The 18,904-nt window shown below is 39.0% G+C and overlaps 1 protein-coding gene across 1 annotated transcript in view; it reads left to right on the forward strand.

The window, feature by feature from the left end:
* LOC111870048 (lamin Dm0) overlaps window positions 1-14,295 on the forward strand; it is a 34,103-nt gene extending 19,808 nt beyond the window's left edge. The window contains exons 4-7 of the mRNA XM_023862006.2: window positions 3,876-4,307; window positions 6,582-6,803; window positions 7,655-7,783; window positions 12,334-14,295. Coding sequence (XP_023717774.1) covers window positions 3,876-4,307; window positions 6,582-6,803; window positions 7,655-7,783; window positions 12,334-12,372 — 822 coding nt within the window. The 3' untranslated portion in view covers window positions 12,373-14,295. The remainder of the gene's footprint in view (window positions 1-3,875; window positions 4,308-6,581; window positions 6,804-7,654; window positions 7,784-12,333) is intronic.
* The last annotated feature ends 4,609 nt before the right edge of the window (window positions 14,296-18,904 follow it).

Below are 18,904 nucleotides of genomic sequence, written 5' to 3' on the forward strand. Positions count from 1 at the left end.
ATAGACATGTCTCGGTATCATTTTATCAAACCCCATCTGTAGGGTGGGCTCTTTTTCCATGTCCAAAAGCTTCAAATTTTGGTTTCCATTGTTTGTTGCAACAAAGTTTATAGTTTCCAATCTTGGCCTCCGCTTCGACCTGCAAGTCGAAGAACTTCCATTGCAGCTGTTCTTATTGCCCCTGTGATTCCCAAGCAGGTCATCCTTTGCAGCTTGCCAAGTTCTGCCTGACATTTTTGAGTTTAACTCTGGGCTAGCCACCATATAGTGCTAGCATAAGTAATTATGGGTCCTAGTACCGCATTGTATATCCAATATACCACCTTTGGCTTCAGTCCCCAAGTCTTTCCAAACATGCCTCTCCATGTTCAGAAGGCCTTATAGGCCTTAGTAATAGCCCCGTCCAGCTGTTTTTTAAATTGTTAGTTCTTTGTATAATGTTATTCCAAGGCACTTGACTTCACTGGATAGCTGGATCATTTTTTTAAGAGGATCGGTTCTTTAAGCCCCTTTATGGTCCTCTTCCTGGTGAAGAGTATGACTATGATCTTACATGGGTTGATAGACACCTTCATTCTTTTCACACAATTATTGGACTGTGCCCAGGGCTGTTTGTATGACCTCTGACACAGTTAGAGGGAATTTCCCACTAATTAGGATTTCTGTGACATCAGCATATCCTACTGTGTAATAGCCATTGCTGTTGAGCCTCCAAACATCATCCACGACCAGGCTCCACAGCAGAAGCGACAGCACACCTCCCTGGGGGCACTGTCTGGCTGTAGTCACCCCCAGGGACTCTCCTGACAATGTAGCATTTATATTCGTGCTTTCCAGCATAGCACAGATCCATCTGCATATTGTGGGCTCAGTATCATGCCTTTCAGCAGCCTGTCGTATTGTATCAAATGAGGTTCTATCAAAAGCTCCCTCTATGTCAAGGAATGCTCCAAGGGCAATATCCGTGTGTTCAGTAGCATTTTCTATATGTGTTAACACATATGCAGTGCTGTTTCAGTAGGTTTACCTGTTTGGTAAACATATAGGTTTCAGTGTAAAGGATAGTTCTTCAGTGCACCGTCCCTAATATGTCTATCCACTAGTTTCTCCAACATTTTCAAAAGGAAAGATGACAGGCTAATAGGACGATAAGTCTTAACCTCGGTATAAAGTTTCCCAGGCTTAGGAATAAATGTTACTTTAACTCGCTTCAAGGTCATAGGGATAAATCCGTATGCTATGCAGGCTCTAAACATGCGGCATAGGTGTGGGTCTACGTGTTCTGCCCCTTGCTGCAAAAGCACCGGTACAATTCCATCTGGTCCCGCAGACTTAAATTGTTTAAAGGTATCTAATGCATAGCCAGGTTCCAGTCTGTCTTGTTTGTTATGCGTCTGCGTATGGCCAAATCCGGAGAAAAAGGTAAATGCACAACTGATGAGAATATTCATTCCCGTTTATGGAATCAGAGGATTCAATGCTGTGCTCACAAGAGCTTGCCAATGGAAACCTTCCCTGAGCCACTTGAGTCCTGTCCACACCTCATACCCTGTTTTGGTGTGATGCAATTATTTTCATCCCATCTATGCCTTAATCTCCAGTGTGGCTGCTTCCTTTCAGATTTTATGATTAAAAATTTTCCATGCATTTCTGGTAGCAGTCTCTTCATTCTTTCACTGTTGATCTGATATCCTTACGTATGAGAAAAAATGTTAATAAGAGATGAGTATTATCTTCATTTGCATGGAAAATATGTTGTGATATAATGGCTGAAACCAGAAGTGGCCGCCATTGCTAACCAATAACTGGTAAACACACAGGTGATTGCTTCACAAGAGCTAGTAAAAATGACTGTAACGTCGTGTTTTTCTGTGTTGTCCCTTCTAAGACTGTATAACCAGGACCAGTGGGACAAGCCATTTACTTGCAGTTGAGAGTTAGCTGTGAGATGGTGGCCATTGGTAATGACATGAGCACAGAAGCAAAGGTATATTCATTGTTAGGAGCCTTTAGCAAGCAATGGCTGATGAAGACATAGAAGACTTCTGTGTGTGTTTAGCTAACAATTCAATTCAATTCAATTCAACAGTTATATTTAGGGCGAGGGCACATCAAGGAAACTGGCAACCGTAACACAACCGCAGCTTTGAAGAAATTTTGTCAGACTGAGTTTAGCATGTGGAACTGAATTGAGCAGTGCAAACTTGAGAAACGGCAGTGTGATTGCAGTGCAACTCGTGGAAAACTAAGAAGCTTAGCAAGCTTTCATGCAACTGAACAAGCCTGTTTTCTTACTGTTGTATTCCAGAATAGTTATATTAATTTCAACAGTTCTGACATCTTTCGGTGACCCATTTGCTTCTTTTAGATGGCATGAAAGGTTGATGAAACTGGTAATTTTGTTTTTACAAAGTTAATTTAGTAGGAGCCAGATATATGACATATCCCACCCAGAATGTGCTAGATGGAACAAAACTGATTGGTTTGGGAAAGAATGGCTCATGAGATGGAATCTGATGTTTCTCTGATTTGAATCTGAACACAGAATAGGTCTGCTAAAGCAAAAGCAACACAGAATAATACAGTATGGCTCATGCTATGTAATTTTTCCTTTATTCCTTGGCACTACAGCCCCAGTGGGCCTAGGCCTACCTCCATGAACTCCGTTCACTTTGGTTTTTCTAGATCTTATACAGTAGGACTCCTTGGGCGAGTGATCAGCTCGTCACAAGGCCTCTACCTGTAGACAAACACGGAAAAACGCACACAAACATCCATGCCCTGAGCGGGATTCGAACCCATGATCCCGGCTTCGAGTGAGCAAAGACAGTGCATGCCTAGACCGCTTGGCTACCGTGATCGTCCCGTGCTATGTAATACTAGTTGGCAGTTAGTTTAGTCATCTAATTATCAGTTATATTCAATTAATATTATCAATCAATCATCAGTTGATGAAATTGCTCCTGCTAAGAATGAGAAATAATCAATCCACAGATTTCACAGGCGCTGTGCCCTCTATAATCTTTGCGTTCATCATCTTCATTTAAAATATGATGGCTTGATTGATTCACTGCATAGTTTTTGCATCCATGACAAAAGAGCCCTTTGTGGTTCTAATGAAATTGTGGAGGACAACAGATTCTTTAACAATTGAATTCACAGTTTCTTCTTTGCAGCATACTGGTCCCTCAGATATCTGAAATTGGCATTTTGGAAACCAAATGCATGTTCTACATTATTTTCCGGTATGAAAGCGTCTGTAATCAAATATACATATCCTAGTACCAAATAGTGGGGAAATGTTTCACAGCTGTCGTCCACTGGTAATGAAGTTGGAAACAGGATATACAATCTTCCATCTCCAGCTTCTGTCTGCAGGTAGAATCCCTAAACATGGGGCCATCACTGTTCTTGCTGAAGTCCCCAACGTGGACAGCAGTAAATAAAGCATCACCATCTGCACATGCTGGTAGTATTACTGAAAGATAACCCTTGTGGTTGAAGTAGAGTGATCCGGTTTTAGGAAAGCATTTTATGCTGATATGTTTCCATCTGTTGAACCTGTGCAGTTTGGCAAGCTCAGAGATCAAGATACACTCTGTAATTCATTTCCATTTCCATTTTGATTTGTTTGTTGGTGGAATTACAGATATAGTGTCTGCTGTTATGCCAGAATTTGTTCCTTTTTCCCCGATAAACTGAAAGCTTAGTGCAGCAAAACTTCTGCCTGGAAACAGAAACACCGTATTAGAACTGCAGTTGCTTTTGCCTGCATGAAATGGTCAGCTGCTTATCCAGCACATACATAGCTACTTTTTCATTTGAAGCTTTTTAATATTTGAGATTCCATTTTAAGAGCACCCTTGTGATTTCAGATCCGTGTTCGTGACCTAGAGAAGATGCTAGATGTTGAACGGCAACGTCACGCAGACGAGAGGGCTGCCTTGGAGGCAGAACTTCAGCAACTTCGTGATGAGATGGCTAACCAACTGCAAGAATATCAAGACCTTATGGACATCAAGGTAGCATTGGATTTGGAGATTGCAGCATACCGCAAATTGCTTGAGTCAGAAGAGGCCAGGCTGAACATTAGCCCCATGCAATCACCAGGCATACGTGTTATGCGTGGAACTCCTGTAAGGCGAACACCAGTGCGTGGTGGTAAAAGGAAACGTACCACATTGGAGGAATCTGAGGAATCATCTACATCTAATTATCACATAACATCTCATGCCAAAGGAGAAGTTGAGATCAGTGATGTCTGCCCTGATGGAAAGTTTGTCAAACTACATAACAAAGGCAATAAGGTAAACTGAATATTATGTATATTGCATTTGAGTTTAGTAAACATAATTGTGATAAAATTGTGCATTTTCCCATGATAAGTTTATCAAAGGACCAGTGAAAGAAGCTTAAAGGGGAAAACTAATCATGTGGGAAATATAATATTAGGTTCATTTTTTGGATTCGCTCTTATATTTTGATCTCAGGCAGTTGTTTCATGATATTTCAGTTATAAAAAGTACGAATGTACATATATTAGTAGGGCACCTTGGAAATACTCGTGCAGTGATTATGTGTTTTACTTCACAGATATTGAAAAATAAATAAAAGAAGTATAGTACAGCCTAAAAATACTGTAAAAATTGTTGCTGGCAACAAAATTAGACAAAATTATGTAATTCTACAAATGAATAATTTTACTGTTCTTTAAATATGATTCTGCAGTCATTTGTTTGGTGTGTTACTTTATAGTCCAGTAACAAATTCATCTATTCCCAGAGTTTTGTAAATGCCTCAACATGTGTTGTAATTAGATTTGCTTCCATTGTCTATATAATATTAAGTTTGTCCTATACAGTCATTACTTCCTATTTAATTTGGAACCACCATCATGTTTAATTTAAATTACACCACAATGCTAATAATAGTAGTTTCTTGTTCATATTGATCTTATGAAAAGACGCATATGTATGGCACCAAGCTTACTGGACAATGAAACAAGACTATTGTGAATGAAATGAGAGGAAACAGATGTTTAGTGATACACATAATAAAGAAGAATTACAAAAACTGTGTAACTGGAAATGAACAGTCAACAGTCTAAGTATAAGTTATGTAGCAGTCCATAATTGATTATCAACTACAGCACATTTTGACTATGGAGAAGCAATGGTTGTAAAGCATTTTAAACACACGATCAAACTTGCACACCATATTCAGTTCATCAGTATTATTTTAAACATACTAAATGAGAAATTTTTATATAATAGTCAGAAGATAATGAAAGGAAAATTTTATTCGCAGGATCTGTATGCAGGAAAATTTAACAGTAGCCTAATGGCAGTTTTGGTAGGACTTAAAAAATCTGATGTCTTACACAGGAAATCTTTTTGCCTAGGAAACACTGTATATTTTAAACATGTATTATTTTTGTTAGTTTTGAGGTTTTCACGGCGATGACAATGAAGAGAGTTGTCTTCTGGGTTTAGGCACCGTGTATTCTTCGTGTTGGCCGACGTTTCGGAGGAACGTAGCGCCTCCATCTTCAGAGCAGTTGAATGGCTGGAATGCGGAGAGCAGTAGCTGTGGTGATAGGATGTGAAAGGCGCTGCTTATATACGAAGTAGGCAAGGGGGTTGGTTAGGGAGAACGGACCAATGGGAGCAGTGGGGAGCGATTAAGACCATATTTGGTGTGTGACTAAGGGAGGGGGGGGAACGGCCAGTGAGTCCAGGAAACACGAAGAATACACGGTGCCTAAACCCAGAAGACGACTCTCTTCATATTTTATTTTTGTTTTGCACTCTCATTTATACCATTGGAAAACCATAGAGTTATGTGTGCAATACCCCAGGGTATTTGAAAAACATGATTTGAGTAACATATGACTTGTGAATAATTAACTATATGTGCTTTTGAGTTTGTAAGCTTGTAATTCGTAGATTATAGGGCAGATTATCAATACAGTACAGTTGTATGTATTTACAGACACATGCCCCAAAGTAATATATGCACTCCACTTTGTCCTTGCATTACAGTGCAACTTGACACAAAAATTTAGTGTGAAGAGACAGAGATTGATTTATTGAATATACTGGAAAACTTATATATCATTAACACAATAAGAATGTGAACCATAATATCAGTTGCCACATCATTTTAATAAGTGTATGGGATATATACAGTGTTATTTTGATGTACATGGTAGTTCAATTTGTTCAGCAATAGGTCTGTGTAAATAGGTTCCACATGTTTTAAATTAAATTCGCTTAGTGCGAGGTGGAGTCCAGCTGGGTGCACTTGGCACGGTGGCCACTGGTTGGCCTATTGTAGCCTGCCCTGGGTGATCATGATGATGGAGAATTTGATGGAATGAAGATTGACAGGGGAAACTGAAGTACTTGGAGAAAATCTGCCCCAGCACCACTTTGTCCACCACAAATCCCACTTGACCAAACACTGGGCCACCGCAGTGGGAAGCCAGCGACTAACCACTTGAGCTATGGTGTGGCCTGGTTCCACATGTTAATGGCAGCGGGAGGATTAATATATTTTGATATAAATTTTTGTACTCATAGGAGATAGTATTGAGTGGCTGGCAACTGATACGTCGAGCTGGAGATCTGGAGACTTCATTCAAGTTCCACCGCAGTGTTAAGATTGAGCCGGGTGCAACAATAACAGTTTGGTCGTCTGACTCTGGTCAGACTCATGAACCACCATACAATATTGTCATGAAGGGCCAGAAATGGTTTGTTGCTGACTCCATGAGTACTACTCTCCTCAGCAACACCAGTGAAGTAAGTTGAAGTACCACAAAGTCCTGCTTCATTTTTCAAATGCGCCCTTTCAGGATTATTACCTTGATTTCCATAGCTTATAAAAGACATTACATCAGCTGATATCACTCAGATTTGCCAAACTTGATTTCTGTATGTTTGCTTTGAATTGTTAGTTTTCTCAGTGTGACTAGTTATAAGGGCAGAGTGATCTGTGTATGGGGCATATGCACGTACCTACGGTGCTGGACTGTACCATATGAATCAAATTTAGTACTGCATGCACACTGAAACCAGCAAGCTTTCCCCTGATTTAATATTTGTCAGTATGTAGGATCCTAGCCCAACAGTACAAGTGTTTGGGTTTATTCTTTTCAAGTTCTTGTTTAAACTAGTTTTGAAGCAGTGTGTTTTAATCTAGCGAAATCTCAAAGATATGGATTTCATTATACCATACTATTGAATTATTACATTTTAAAACCTCTTGTTGTTTTATACAAGAGGAGCTGTGGCTCAGTGAGTGAAGTGATAGGGTGTGGCCTGCACAGCTAAGTTCCGGTAAGGGACAGGATTCTTACCTTGTTTGCCTCAGTGTCCAGACCAGCTATTAAGGCCCACTTTATCTGTTATTCAGTACTGTTGTTGGGTGTGGGCAAGCGCCTAGAGCTTGAAACTGGTCACTCCCCTTCATCTGTTGCTGGGGTTTAAGTGCTTGCTTCTTTACTTTGCACTCTGTCTCTGTGAGGAGCATAGTAGCATGACCATTATCTGATCCCTTTGTTCTCTAATATCTTAAATGTGTTTTATATTAATCGTACCTATTCCAGGAGAAAATTTATATTATTCATATGTTCTTTGTGTATTTAATGTAGGAAATGGCAGTATCTGAGCGGAAGCGCCAACAGCTGTCCAGTTCATCATCACGCCACCGAGAAATATCTGGCTACCTTGCATCACACAGATCCTTAGACATAGGCTCTGAAGATCTTTACCATCAGCAGGTATAGTTGTGCAATGAGTGAAATTGTTACACAGAAACATTTTGGATTTCAAATGTCTGTACTAGAACTGATGAAACATTTTCCTGCATGCCAGAAGTTTTATATTGTCACATGTTCAGATGATTGGATTTATTAGCAGCTTGGTTACAAGTTCTTTTAATCATACTCTCTCCTGATTACAATTAGTGCAGTGCTATCGCTGTTTCTACACTTTGTATTTCACCGTGGCACGCGCACTAGGATTCTCAATTTCTACTAGTTGTCTCCTAGAAACAGATCTCCTCCCCGAAACTGCCACTTCAAATCACTATGAAGTCATCTTGTCTTCAGTCACTCTGTACTCCTCTGTCCTAATCTGTAATCAACTAATCTTCACAATTCACTGTGAACATGCTCCATTCTCGCCCTTGTATTCTCAACTGCTGAACTCTCCTCTGGTCTTCACAGATTTATAATGCAGGAAGTATAAAAATCTCCCTAAATCACACACTTCCAATATCACTGCTCTATAGCATGCATAAAGTCTTCAGATCACATTAAATCCTCACAGGCCAGCCTCCTGTACTTTTCTGTACTCCTGGTTCCAGTTCGCTCTAGTCAAAGTCAAAGTCACATTGCGACTGACGGTCGGTCAGTCAGTCAGTCAGTAAGTAAGTCTTGGTGTCAAGCCCCATCTGGGGCTCATGACCAGATATTAATTATTACCGTTTGACAGTTACTGTCTTGTATCTGTATCTCTGACTAGAGGATGGGTCCGTCTTTTGTATATGCTGCTGGTCCTTGCCAGCGCAGTCTTTCTCAGGTCCGAGTACCTTGGGACTCGCGACCATATTTTACTGTCTCAGATTTGTTACTTCCCTTTTCGTCACCTACGACTTGCAGGGTCACAGTGGAGGTATTCAGCCCCACCTCCACATGGTGTTCATAGCATCAATTTGTTCTATGAAATTCTGCGCACTTATATAGCTGAGGGACAGACATCAACCAACAGTAAACACACATCATGTGACCCCTACCTACTGTTGCTGTGTGATGTCACCACCTCTGCACCAGCTGCCAGACACATGGAAAACACAGCTTGCTCTACTGTTGTGTGCTCTTATTGTGTTTACAGTGCTGTTCCCTGGCAGTGCATTGATCAAATACATTACAGTATTTCAAAGTGTGGGATGTCGTATGTAGAGACAACCACTTATTAAACTGATATACACTGTGTCCAGGATCCATTAGGACTTATTTTCTTTTTTTCTTTTGCCCTGCAATGCCATCTGTTGGCGAATTGTAGCATTAAGATTCTTGAAGCTTCAGCTGTGGCTGTCAGTAATTTCAAAGTACAGGCATCACTGCATCATGTGTTCTGATCTTGAACGTAACAGTACTGTTCTGACGCTTGTTGGAAAATGGCGGTTGAACAGAGAGCCGACATCAAATTTTGTTTGAAGTTAGGCAAAACAGCCGGAGAAGCATACAAAATGATGAAAAGTGTGTACAGTAGTGATTGATTGAGTCGCTTGAGCGTTTTTCAATGGTATGCTGTATTTCCTGACGACACGGAGGACATTGAAGACGCTCTACATGCATCAAAGCCGAGAACAAGTCACACTGAAGAAAATGAGAAAAAAGTGACTGAAATCCTTGGCTCAGACAGATGTGTTTCTGCAAGATTCATCGAGGGGCTTTTGGGAATAACAAAAGTACTGCGCATCAAATTTTGACTGTGGATTTGGGCAAACAGAAGGTCTGTGCCCAGTTTGTACCGAATACTGTCAGGCGATGAAAAACATGCCAGAGTGGAACACTACAAAGACATGTTACGGTCGGCTGAAAGTGATACAAAATTGATTGTTACTAGTGATGAAACAGGTTGTTTTCAGGTTGTTTTGTGAGCCTCTCACAAAGCGGCAAAGTGCAGCATGGTTGAGCCCCAAGAAGCCGAAGCCAAAGAAAATGTGCACGCAAAAGAGTTGGGTAAAGCCACTGCTAACTGTTTTCTTCAACTCCAAAGGAATTTCTGCCAAAAGGTCAGACAGTGAATTCTGATTATTATCTCAGAGTCCTCAATCTTTTGTGTGTGAGAATTCTTTGAATTTGACCTGAATATCGAGATCAAGGTTCCTGGTCGCTCCTCCACGACAATGCCCCACCCCACAAATCGAAGATCGTGCACAATATTTTGGCCAGAAAGGGGATCACAGTCCTTGAGCGTCCTCCATATTCGCCAGATTTGGCTGCAGCAGATTTCTGGTTGTTCCCAAAAGTTAAGTTGGCGATGAAAGGAGACTGTCAAGACACAGTCCAGGACATCCAAAGGGAATCTAACGCAGTTTTAAATGTGATTCCACAAAAGGAGTACAGTGACTGTTTTCAAAAGCTTTTCAATCGATTCCAGCTTTGTATTGATTCAGAAGGAGACTATTTTGAATAAAAGGAGTGAAATTTTGAAAATAATTCATGTCTTGCACTCTTAATGACCACAGTCCTAACAGAACCTGGACACACTACAGGTTTGTATACACTCCGTGATTTCAGTCTGCAAGCAGACCCTATCTGATCAAAATTATCTGGTCACTTACTCGAAACTGTAATCCAACCTCTTCTGTGACACACTTCCCAGTTGTGGATATTAATAGTGGGTGGGCCCATCCTTTGCCTTTATGACAACTTTAACTCCATGGGAGAAATTTTTTCTACCAGGTGTCTGAATGTCTCTGGTGGAATGGCAGCCCATTCTTCCTGCAGAGCTGTAGCCAAAGCAGTTAGTGGTATGGGGCATTGGTGTCTGGAGTGAAGTCAGCATTCTAATTCATCTCACAGGTGTTCTGTGGGATTCAAGGCACCGACTCTGGGCTGGGCAGTCCATTTCTGGAACCTTATTGTCCACAAGCCATTCCCTCACACACCTTGCTTTATGGCAGGGAGCACTGTTATGCTGATACAGACAATTGCCATCACCAAACTGGTCTTCTGCCATAGACAGTATGCAGTGGGTCAAAATGTCTTTGTATCCTGTGTTTAGATTTCCATGCAGTATTACAGGAGGGACAAGTCCATTCCGAGAAGAACACCCCAACTCTGTAATGCCACCTCCAAATGTCAGTGTTGGCACTACACAGCTGACAGGTGTCATTCTCCAGGCATTCACCACTGCTCTCTCTGATGAGAGGACAGGTCTATTGTTCATAATTGCTGCTGCTGCTTGTCAGCGCAGTCAATCTCAGGTCCCGTGGGACTCACGACCATATTTTACTGTCTGATTCAAGGCTTCCCTTTTTGTCACCTCTTATGACTGGCAGGGCTACGGTGGAGGCATTTGACCCAGCCTGCACACAGGATAAATCTCTCTCTATTGCTCTATCTTCCTCTTATATAACCTGTAGAAAACACATTCATTGCCTAACGAGAGATGCCTACTGTTGTAATGTATTGTAGGCTTTTCCTAGCAATGGCTGTTTACCGAGCCATTGCTTAGCAGCAGATGGTTCCTGGCCTGTGATTGGCTAGCGCTTGGTTTGGTGTGGGTGGTTCCCACATCAGCATTATTTTATATCGGCTGCAGTTTATCTCATTTCTTGCTGTGAAAGCAAATTGTAAATTATATTTCCAAGACTGAGCAGCACAGATCTTTTTTCTTTTGGGTCGAAGAGGCAACTCCAGAAAGATGCTTCTGTCTGAATATGAATCTTGGAGCCCACTTTCACATATATGAAATTCTTCTCTGCAGTTCTGCAACTTTTATAATCACATATGCTATTGGCCAACTAATTAAGACTATGGGATTTTAAAACTATAGGCCAGGGAATATCCAGTACCAACTTTGGGTTCGTGACCAATGGTTGTCTGACATTGCTATGAAGTGCAACAAAGTAAGGGGACATGCAAGCCCTGCCTCCTAATGAATGATGAGCATGTCTGTTCCTGCTTAAATTAAAATTTACAATTTCTACTTGTTCTCAAGAAGAACATATTAATGTCCTTTCCTTGCTTTACAACATGTCCAATGCAAAGCTAAGCTCACTAGCAAGTTTGTCTCACCATAGGTCAAGAAGAAACTGGGACTTCAGCTCACCAGAGCAGGCCATTTGCAGCATCTAAATTATAGAACAAAATGACTTGAAGCCTTCATTCTGTGGATACTGCACTAGACTTGAACAAAGATTGGGTGTCAACTGAGGGCAGAACTGGGACATATGCATTTCAAAGAAATTTTTGTAGTGTTTTTATGAACAAAGAGTTTCTCCATGTCAGTTATAAAATGACATTTCATGTACATGCCTTTTCAGATTTCAAAGTGATTGTAGCATATGGTGTTGAATTTTCAAGTGCCATGTATCATGGAAATGATATTATCAAGGCAGATGCACAATAGAAGTAGTTTTCTGTAGAATCCTTTCCCTTACATTTTACATATGTGTGATGAACCATGGGTCTCATAGCAGAATTTCAAGATGTACTGTATCATGAAGTTTGTTATCAGTTGGCCTTGCCGTCACTTAAATGCTGTATATTGTAATTGTGAGAATCATGTTTTATTGGGAACTTTTGTGTTGCAGGGTGATCCCCAAGGAGAAGATCGGTGCAAAATCATGTGAAGTACTTAAAATATGGCATTCTGTGTCCATAAGTGGAACTTCACAGACAAAAACAGCACGTCATTAATGTTAGATTTTTTTCAGTGTTGCAGTCAGTGACATGACATGCCAAAAGACTGGCTGTCATTCAGGTGGTTGACTTCTATATTTTAACAGGAGAGAGTCATGTTACCTGCCTGTGTGAGGTAATTAACATCCATTGAAGTGGTGCTTTATTCTCTTCAAGACAACATTGTTTTCTTGGTGGTAGTAGCACCGGATATTGTTTTTTTTTTACTACTAATAATTTCATGGAACATCTTTGTATCATAAAATTAATGTGCATTTTATGTTTCTGTTACCTATATCTATGACTATTTCTTTTTTTAAAGGAACATTTGTTTTGGTACACTTTTTCTTAGTTGCACCAAATATATTTTTGCTTAAAACTTGCACAGCAGATCTTTTATACAAGCTTTGTCTAAAGGAATTAGAATAATAATGAATTAATTAGTAATTTGTAGGGTCTGGTATATTAACAGAATATTGATACATCAGTAGTAATATGTGTGTTATGTTATAATGGGAACATCTGTAATTCTATAAGAAGTTGTGTTGTGGATATTCTGCGTGCAGCGCTGTACATTCTGTTCTAATTTCACTTTTCTGTTACAGTCATTAGTAATACATGGATGATTTCAGTGAAGTACTACTTAAATTATTAAAAATTGTGAGCAGCAGGACTCAAGCTTTTACTGCTGCTATCCACAGCCACTTAGTAGATCATTTCCTACATGGATGAAAGTTATCATTTTTAGGAATTAATCAAAATATGGCTAGCTAATTGGTTTGTTTTTTGACCTCAGTACTCCTTAAATTCCTGAACCCAGGCAGTGATGTTGGTGAAAATTTGTGTTGATGGGATGTGAAAGCTTATTTTATTTAGACACACAGTTTTCTTGGCACTTTGTACAAATTGTTGGCAGAATGTAAGATCTGAGTGTGTAAAGTGTTCCTTTGTAAAGTGAAGTAGTTTTACTATACATAAAAAAACTTATGAACCCGAGTAACCACTCCCATTCTGTACACACTGGGCAGTGTAAGGAGGAATAGCAGGCAAAAAAAGGTTAAATGTAGGAATTGCATATACCTGAAGATGGAAAATAGGAATGAGATGTGTAAAAATTAATATATAACATAAGGAATCTACAAACAATTGTCAACATAGTAAAAAGAGCTTAAAGTAACTGTACTTTGTATTGTTTGAAGAGTCCTAGCAATAGAGTTTCAGGCCTGTATCATGTTATTAGAGGTCTCTAATACACCAGTTTCACCCTGCATTTGAATCCCCATTTATTGTTCTTCAGTTTGTTTTCACTCATTTAATGTTCAGTTTCAGTAAACTTAAGTGTTAAATTTCCTCCAAGATTTTAAGTTTAGCATTTGAATTTACTGCTTCACAGAGAAACCTGCTCCACAGATGTCTTTCCATGAGGTCTAACTTTGATATAAAGAGTGAATAATTGTTTTGTGGGATCCAAAGAACAAGTAATAATTAAATAGAGATATGATAGGTAATTGATCCTGTTTCAAAATGGAATGAAAATGTTGCTATATGATCATGTGAGGGATATGGAATGTTTTAGTATTTTGAGATATGGCTCTGCAAATAAGATGGCAGATTTTGCAGTATTTTGGTCATTAGTTTTGTCCATGCATTGCTCTAGTACGTTTTTGTATGGGTGTTCCTTTTCAGTAATTAACCCATTGGCCTTACAACCCAGGAAATGTGGTTGGGTCAGATTTTTTCACATCTCAGGCTGGATGTAAATGATGAAAGAGGTCTAGGTCTGTGTGTCTGCCAAGGAAACAGAGTCATTTGGATGATCTTGAACTCCAGATTTGATCCTTAAAATATTGATGTATTTTTGCATTTCAGACAAAGCAAGTAAGACTGTAATTATTGTCTTCAGTGCCATTATGAGAAGCATAGGAAAACTGATTGTTCCGAACTAAGTCATATGGCATTAGGATATTTCAAGTCACTTTAATTTATTTTACAACTTATATAATTCATGGCAAATTCAGTATATACTTCAGTCATGAGTTTAAGTACCATAAGGTGTTGTATTCTGACTTTTATATTATTATTATTGCTAAGATAACTGAGTTGCAGGGAGCATTGATGTATAACAGAACTAATTTAATAATAAAATAGAATTCCCTGAAACAAGTGCAGGCTTCAATATTTCACAAACTGAACACTTAACAGAAATTCAGCATTGTATTTGAAAACATTACTGCTTAACTTGTATGGATTTTCAATGAGGCTTCAAGTTAAATAAGAGCTAAATGTGTTCTGTATGTTTACAGATTCTAATCAGAACTTGAGTAAGGAAATGAAAGCTTAATGGATCATCACTTGGAAATAATTATGTCAGGGTCACAGTATAAATATTTGGGTGCTAAGTACAGTTATTTCTTGTGCAGTGTTTTTAAGATTTTCCACTCATCTGGAAACATCATTGACAAGGAATAAAAATCGAGCATACTACCATCTCTTTTTCCTATCCCTTAGAAGTATTTTTGAGGCGGTACCTTACCAACAGGTGACAATGACTTAAGTATTGAAAGTGTAATCGTGTGTGTAACTAACTCCGTGGAGCTGATTGAGAAGCTGCCAGTTTTGCAGTTACACAAGAACTTCCCAACATTTTATGGAACCCTGAGGTTAATTACCATGTTCACAAGAGCCCTCCACAGGCCCCTATCATGAGCCAGATCAATCCAGTCCATACCACCCCATTCTGTCTTTCTAAGATCCAATTCCAAAAAATTATCTTATCTTAGCTGATTCTTAAAACAAAGTACTTGGGAAGTACAAGCACTTTGTGAGACACCTGCAAGGTAGGTACCATGGTGTTTCAAGCCTTGGAATAAGATGGGTGAATGGGGTTGAGCAGATACTTTCAGCTTGGCCGGAGATAAACAGAACAGTAAATCATGACGTGAAGGAAATACAGTAGGTGTAGTAAATAGAGTATAGTATAGTATAGTAAATATAGTAAAGGTATCCTTGTAGCAGGCAATGGAGGCCCATAGGGTTGTGAGATCATGAGGTTCCCGCATTTTCTAGACAATCAGCTCATAGGAGGCGGCAAGGTTGTCAGTCTTTTCACTCGTCTTTGCCTATAGGGGGTGGAGTCCAGCTGGGTCAACAGCCACTGATTGGCCTATTGTACGTGTCCTGGGTGATCATGATGATGGAAAATTTGGTGGAATGAAGATTGGCAGGGGAAACTGAAGTACTTGGAGAAAACCCGCCCCAGTGCCACTTTGTCCACCACAAATCCCACTTGACCAGACCTGGGATCGAACCAAGGTGGTGGGAAGCCAGTGACTAACCACTTGAGCTATGGAGCGGCCATGGTTTGTTAGCCCTACTCGCCAGCGACCGCCCTTTACCCCCAAGAATATTCCTGGTACTCATTTCTGTTACAGGCTGAGTTGACCCCAGGGCCATAGTGCGGCTGGAAGGATTAGGTAAATTGAAAAGAATCCAATGATCTCATTGGGATTCAATCCTGCACCTTCCAGCTTGTAACATAATGCCTCAACCAAGTATGCTACCATGTGCCAAGTCCAAATTCAGAGCCCTGGTTAATGGCTAAACTACATTATTATGCAGGTGTCAGGAGACAGAATGAAGACCCATGCTATCTGAGGGAAATTTCATGAGAAGTAAATTTTTAACATGAAAGTTTTTGTTTGTAACATTTAATATCAAATTACAATAAAATGATACTGCATGCCTTATTTAATTGGTGTTTCTAAAACAGTCTGGTATTTTATTATGGCATGACAGCTGATGTCGTTTCTTTGTCACATTTTAATGTTTTGCAAATTTAAAATGATTACAGTCACTCTGCATCTCCATCCAATTTTAACTGATGCTATCCAATACTTGCTAGTTTCATGGGTTGCAAGCTTTTGTCTTCATTTTCTAATATATCCAACTTTCCACACTTATTCCAATGCTGGAGGGCTTTTCTGTAGCTCAGGTAGAGAGGAATCAGTGACTAATAAATCACTGTTCATGTGCAAGATCATATTATCCACTCAAAGCAACCAGCTAGACTTGTGTCATTTGAACAAAGTTGTTTACAGAAAATATAAATGCTGTAAAATTTGAAGCAAGGTTGTTTATGACAAAAATAAATGGAATTATGTTGGGAGACATTTCTTGACCCATAGTGTAGTGAGATTTGTTAAAAACTGAGTTTTATTGTATTCAGTTACAGCCCTATATTTCTGTTGGGTAAAATTGGTACTAAAGTTATTGATATTCTATTATTTGGTTATTACATTGTATGGATGGTGGGTAATGTTGCTGAAGTATGTGTATGTACAGATTTTCCTGGTCCATTGGCCCAAGCATGACATCAGTCCCAGCCATCTCTCTGCCTCTGCTATTTAAAACAGTGACATGCACAGGAAAACTTCATGAACCTACACAGGTCAATCCTGAAGAAAGTGGCAGCATATATAGTATGTGCCAAAATATACAGTACTGAAATGAAAATATGTCCTGTTGATACCACTGTCTATTCTTGTGAAGGCCCCTTGCACGACAACCTTCTCAGATCCTGAAGAAATTGTCCGATCACCATGTTCCTGTAGCGTTCTTGGGTGATGGTAAGAGCATTGCCATCCTCAATGAAATAAGGGCTGCACACCATATTGTCACGTGTACTATGTAGCGGTTTCTGAATGATAACATCTGGCCACTCAAAACCAAGGAAGCGAGTTGACTGGTGACCACTTCCGTATGAGCGGAAATATTTCTCAACTATGAATACTTTTTCCTCCGTCAAGAGACCCATTTCGAACAACTGCACAACACAACTTCCTTTTCACTGCTGGGGACACGTGTGTTCGAGATGCGCGAGTTTCAGTACTGCATTTTTGGCGCATACTGAACTTTCAAAATGTCAGCTCCATTGCCCACAACTGTGTGATGTAGCTATTCAAGAAGAGAATTAACATGTTTAATCTAAAATATTGCTACAAATTTTTGAGCTGTTAGCATAGTATGTGAATTATCAAATACTGGAAAATCAATGTAATCCATAATAATTAACCATAAGATAGTGCTGTATACTAAATTCTATATAAAAAAACCAAATTCCTAATAGTAGGACAAGATGTGCAACAAAATCCTACATCTGAAATTAATTTGGCAGAGAATTCAATATGCTGTGTGTGTCAACATTGAAAGAGAGTGATATTTGTTAAATTTTGCTATCAATAATACCAGAAAAGTAGCAGAGGATACAGCATTCACAGTGCTGTGTGATGATGACCTGGTGTTACCTAAATTTCCTCACCCTTATTCATATCACATATGTAAATATGTTGCCTGTTTTTGTTGAATCTCTAAATATAGAATAGATATTGCTGCTCTGCAAGAAATGAGATTGCAAGGTATAAGGAAAATAAATGAAAAAAAGACTACTTTTTATTACAGATGTACAGCTGAGAAAACAGGAGAGGCAGGAACAGGATTTATTATTCTTAACCAAACTATGAGGAGTAGAATACTACGATGTGAAATAATAAATTAACAGATAAGCAAAATAATAATTTCATTTCAAGCATCCTGTTGAGTTATAACATATAACTTCTTTATTAAGATCGTCACAACACAACCACATCAAGGTCAGTGCCTGGTTTTGGCTCTGCTACATGTTTCGGCTATTAATAGCCATCATCAGGCAAATACATGGCTAGCATATATACACCACTGAACTGCAGTATTAATAAAATTGGATACAATAATATTAATTATAATAAAATATTTGACATAAAAATACAATTTTATTCTTGTTTTATACTGTAACTTTTGTTTTATATAATCTAATTTATTGTGTTTTTATGTCAAAAGTATAATTAATATTATTGTATCCAGTTTCATTAATACTGCAGTTCAGCCATGTATTTGCCTGATGATGGCTATTAATAATTGAAACACACAGCAGAGCCAAAACCAGGCACTGACCTTGATGTGGTTGTGTTGTGATGGTCTTAATAAAGAAGTTAAAAATAAGAATAGCAAGGAAGTTCAATAATACCACAATCTTATCAGTCTCTCTCGCACAAATGATAAAGATGAATTCTGTGATAACCTGAATAGAGCTTTCCAGTTAATACCAAAATATGATCTCAAGGTTATTAAAGATGTAGCAGGAAAATACACTGTACATGATACAATCAATGAAAGTGGACAAATGTTGGGTTATTTTGCCACAAGATATAAACTAAAACTTAAAGTACCTGCTTTCAACATAAACTGATACATTTGGGAACCTGAAGAGCACCAGATAATATAACTGTAAACCTAATAGATGAAGACATGCATCATCTGTGATAGATGTTAGGTCAAGCTGAGGACCTAATTGTGACTCGAATCATTTTTTACTGAAGACTAAAATCAGGGAAAATAAATGGAACACAAATTTAAGGATGTGGAAAGAAGAGAATTGTATAGCCAAGA

Source organism: Cryptotermes secundus, unplaced genomic scaffold, assembly GCF_002891405.2.
Source record: "Cryptotermes secundus unplaced genomic scaffold, Csec_1.0 scaffold165, whole genome shotgun sequence".
NCBI lineage: Eukaryota > Metazoa > Arthropoda > Insecta > Blattodea > Kalotermitidae > Cryptotermes > Cryptotermes secundus.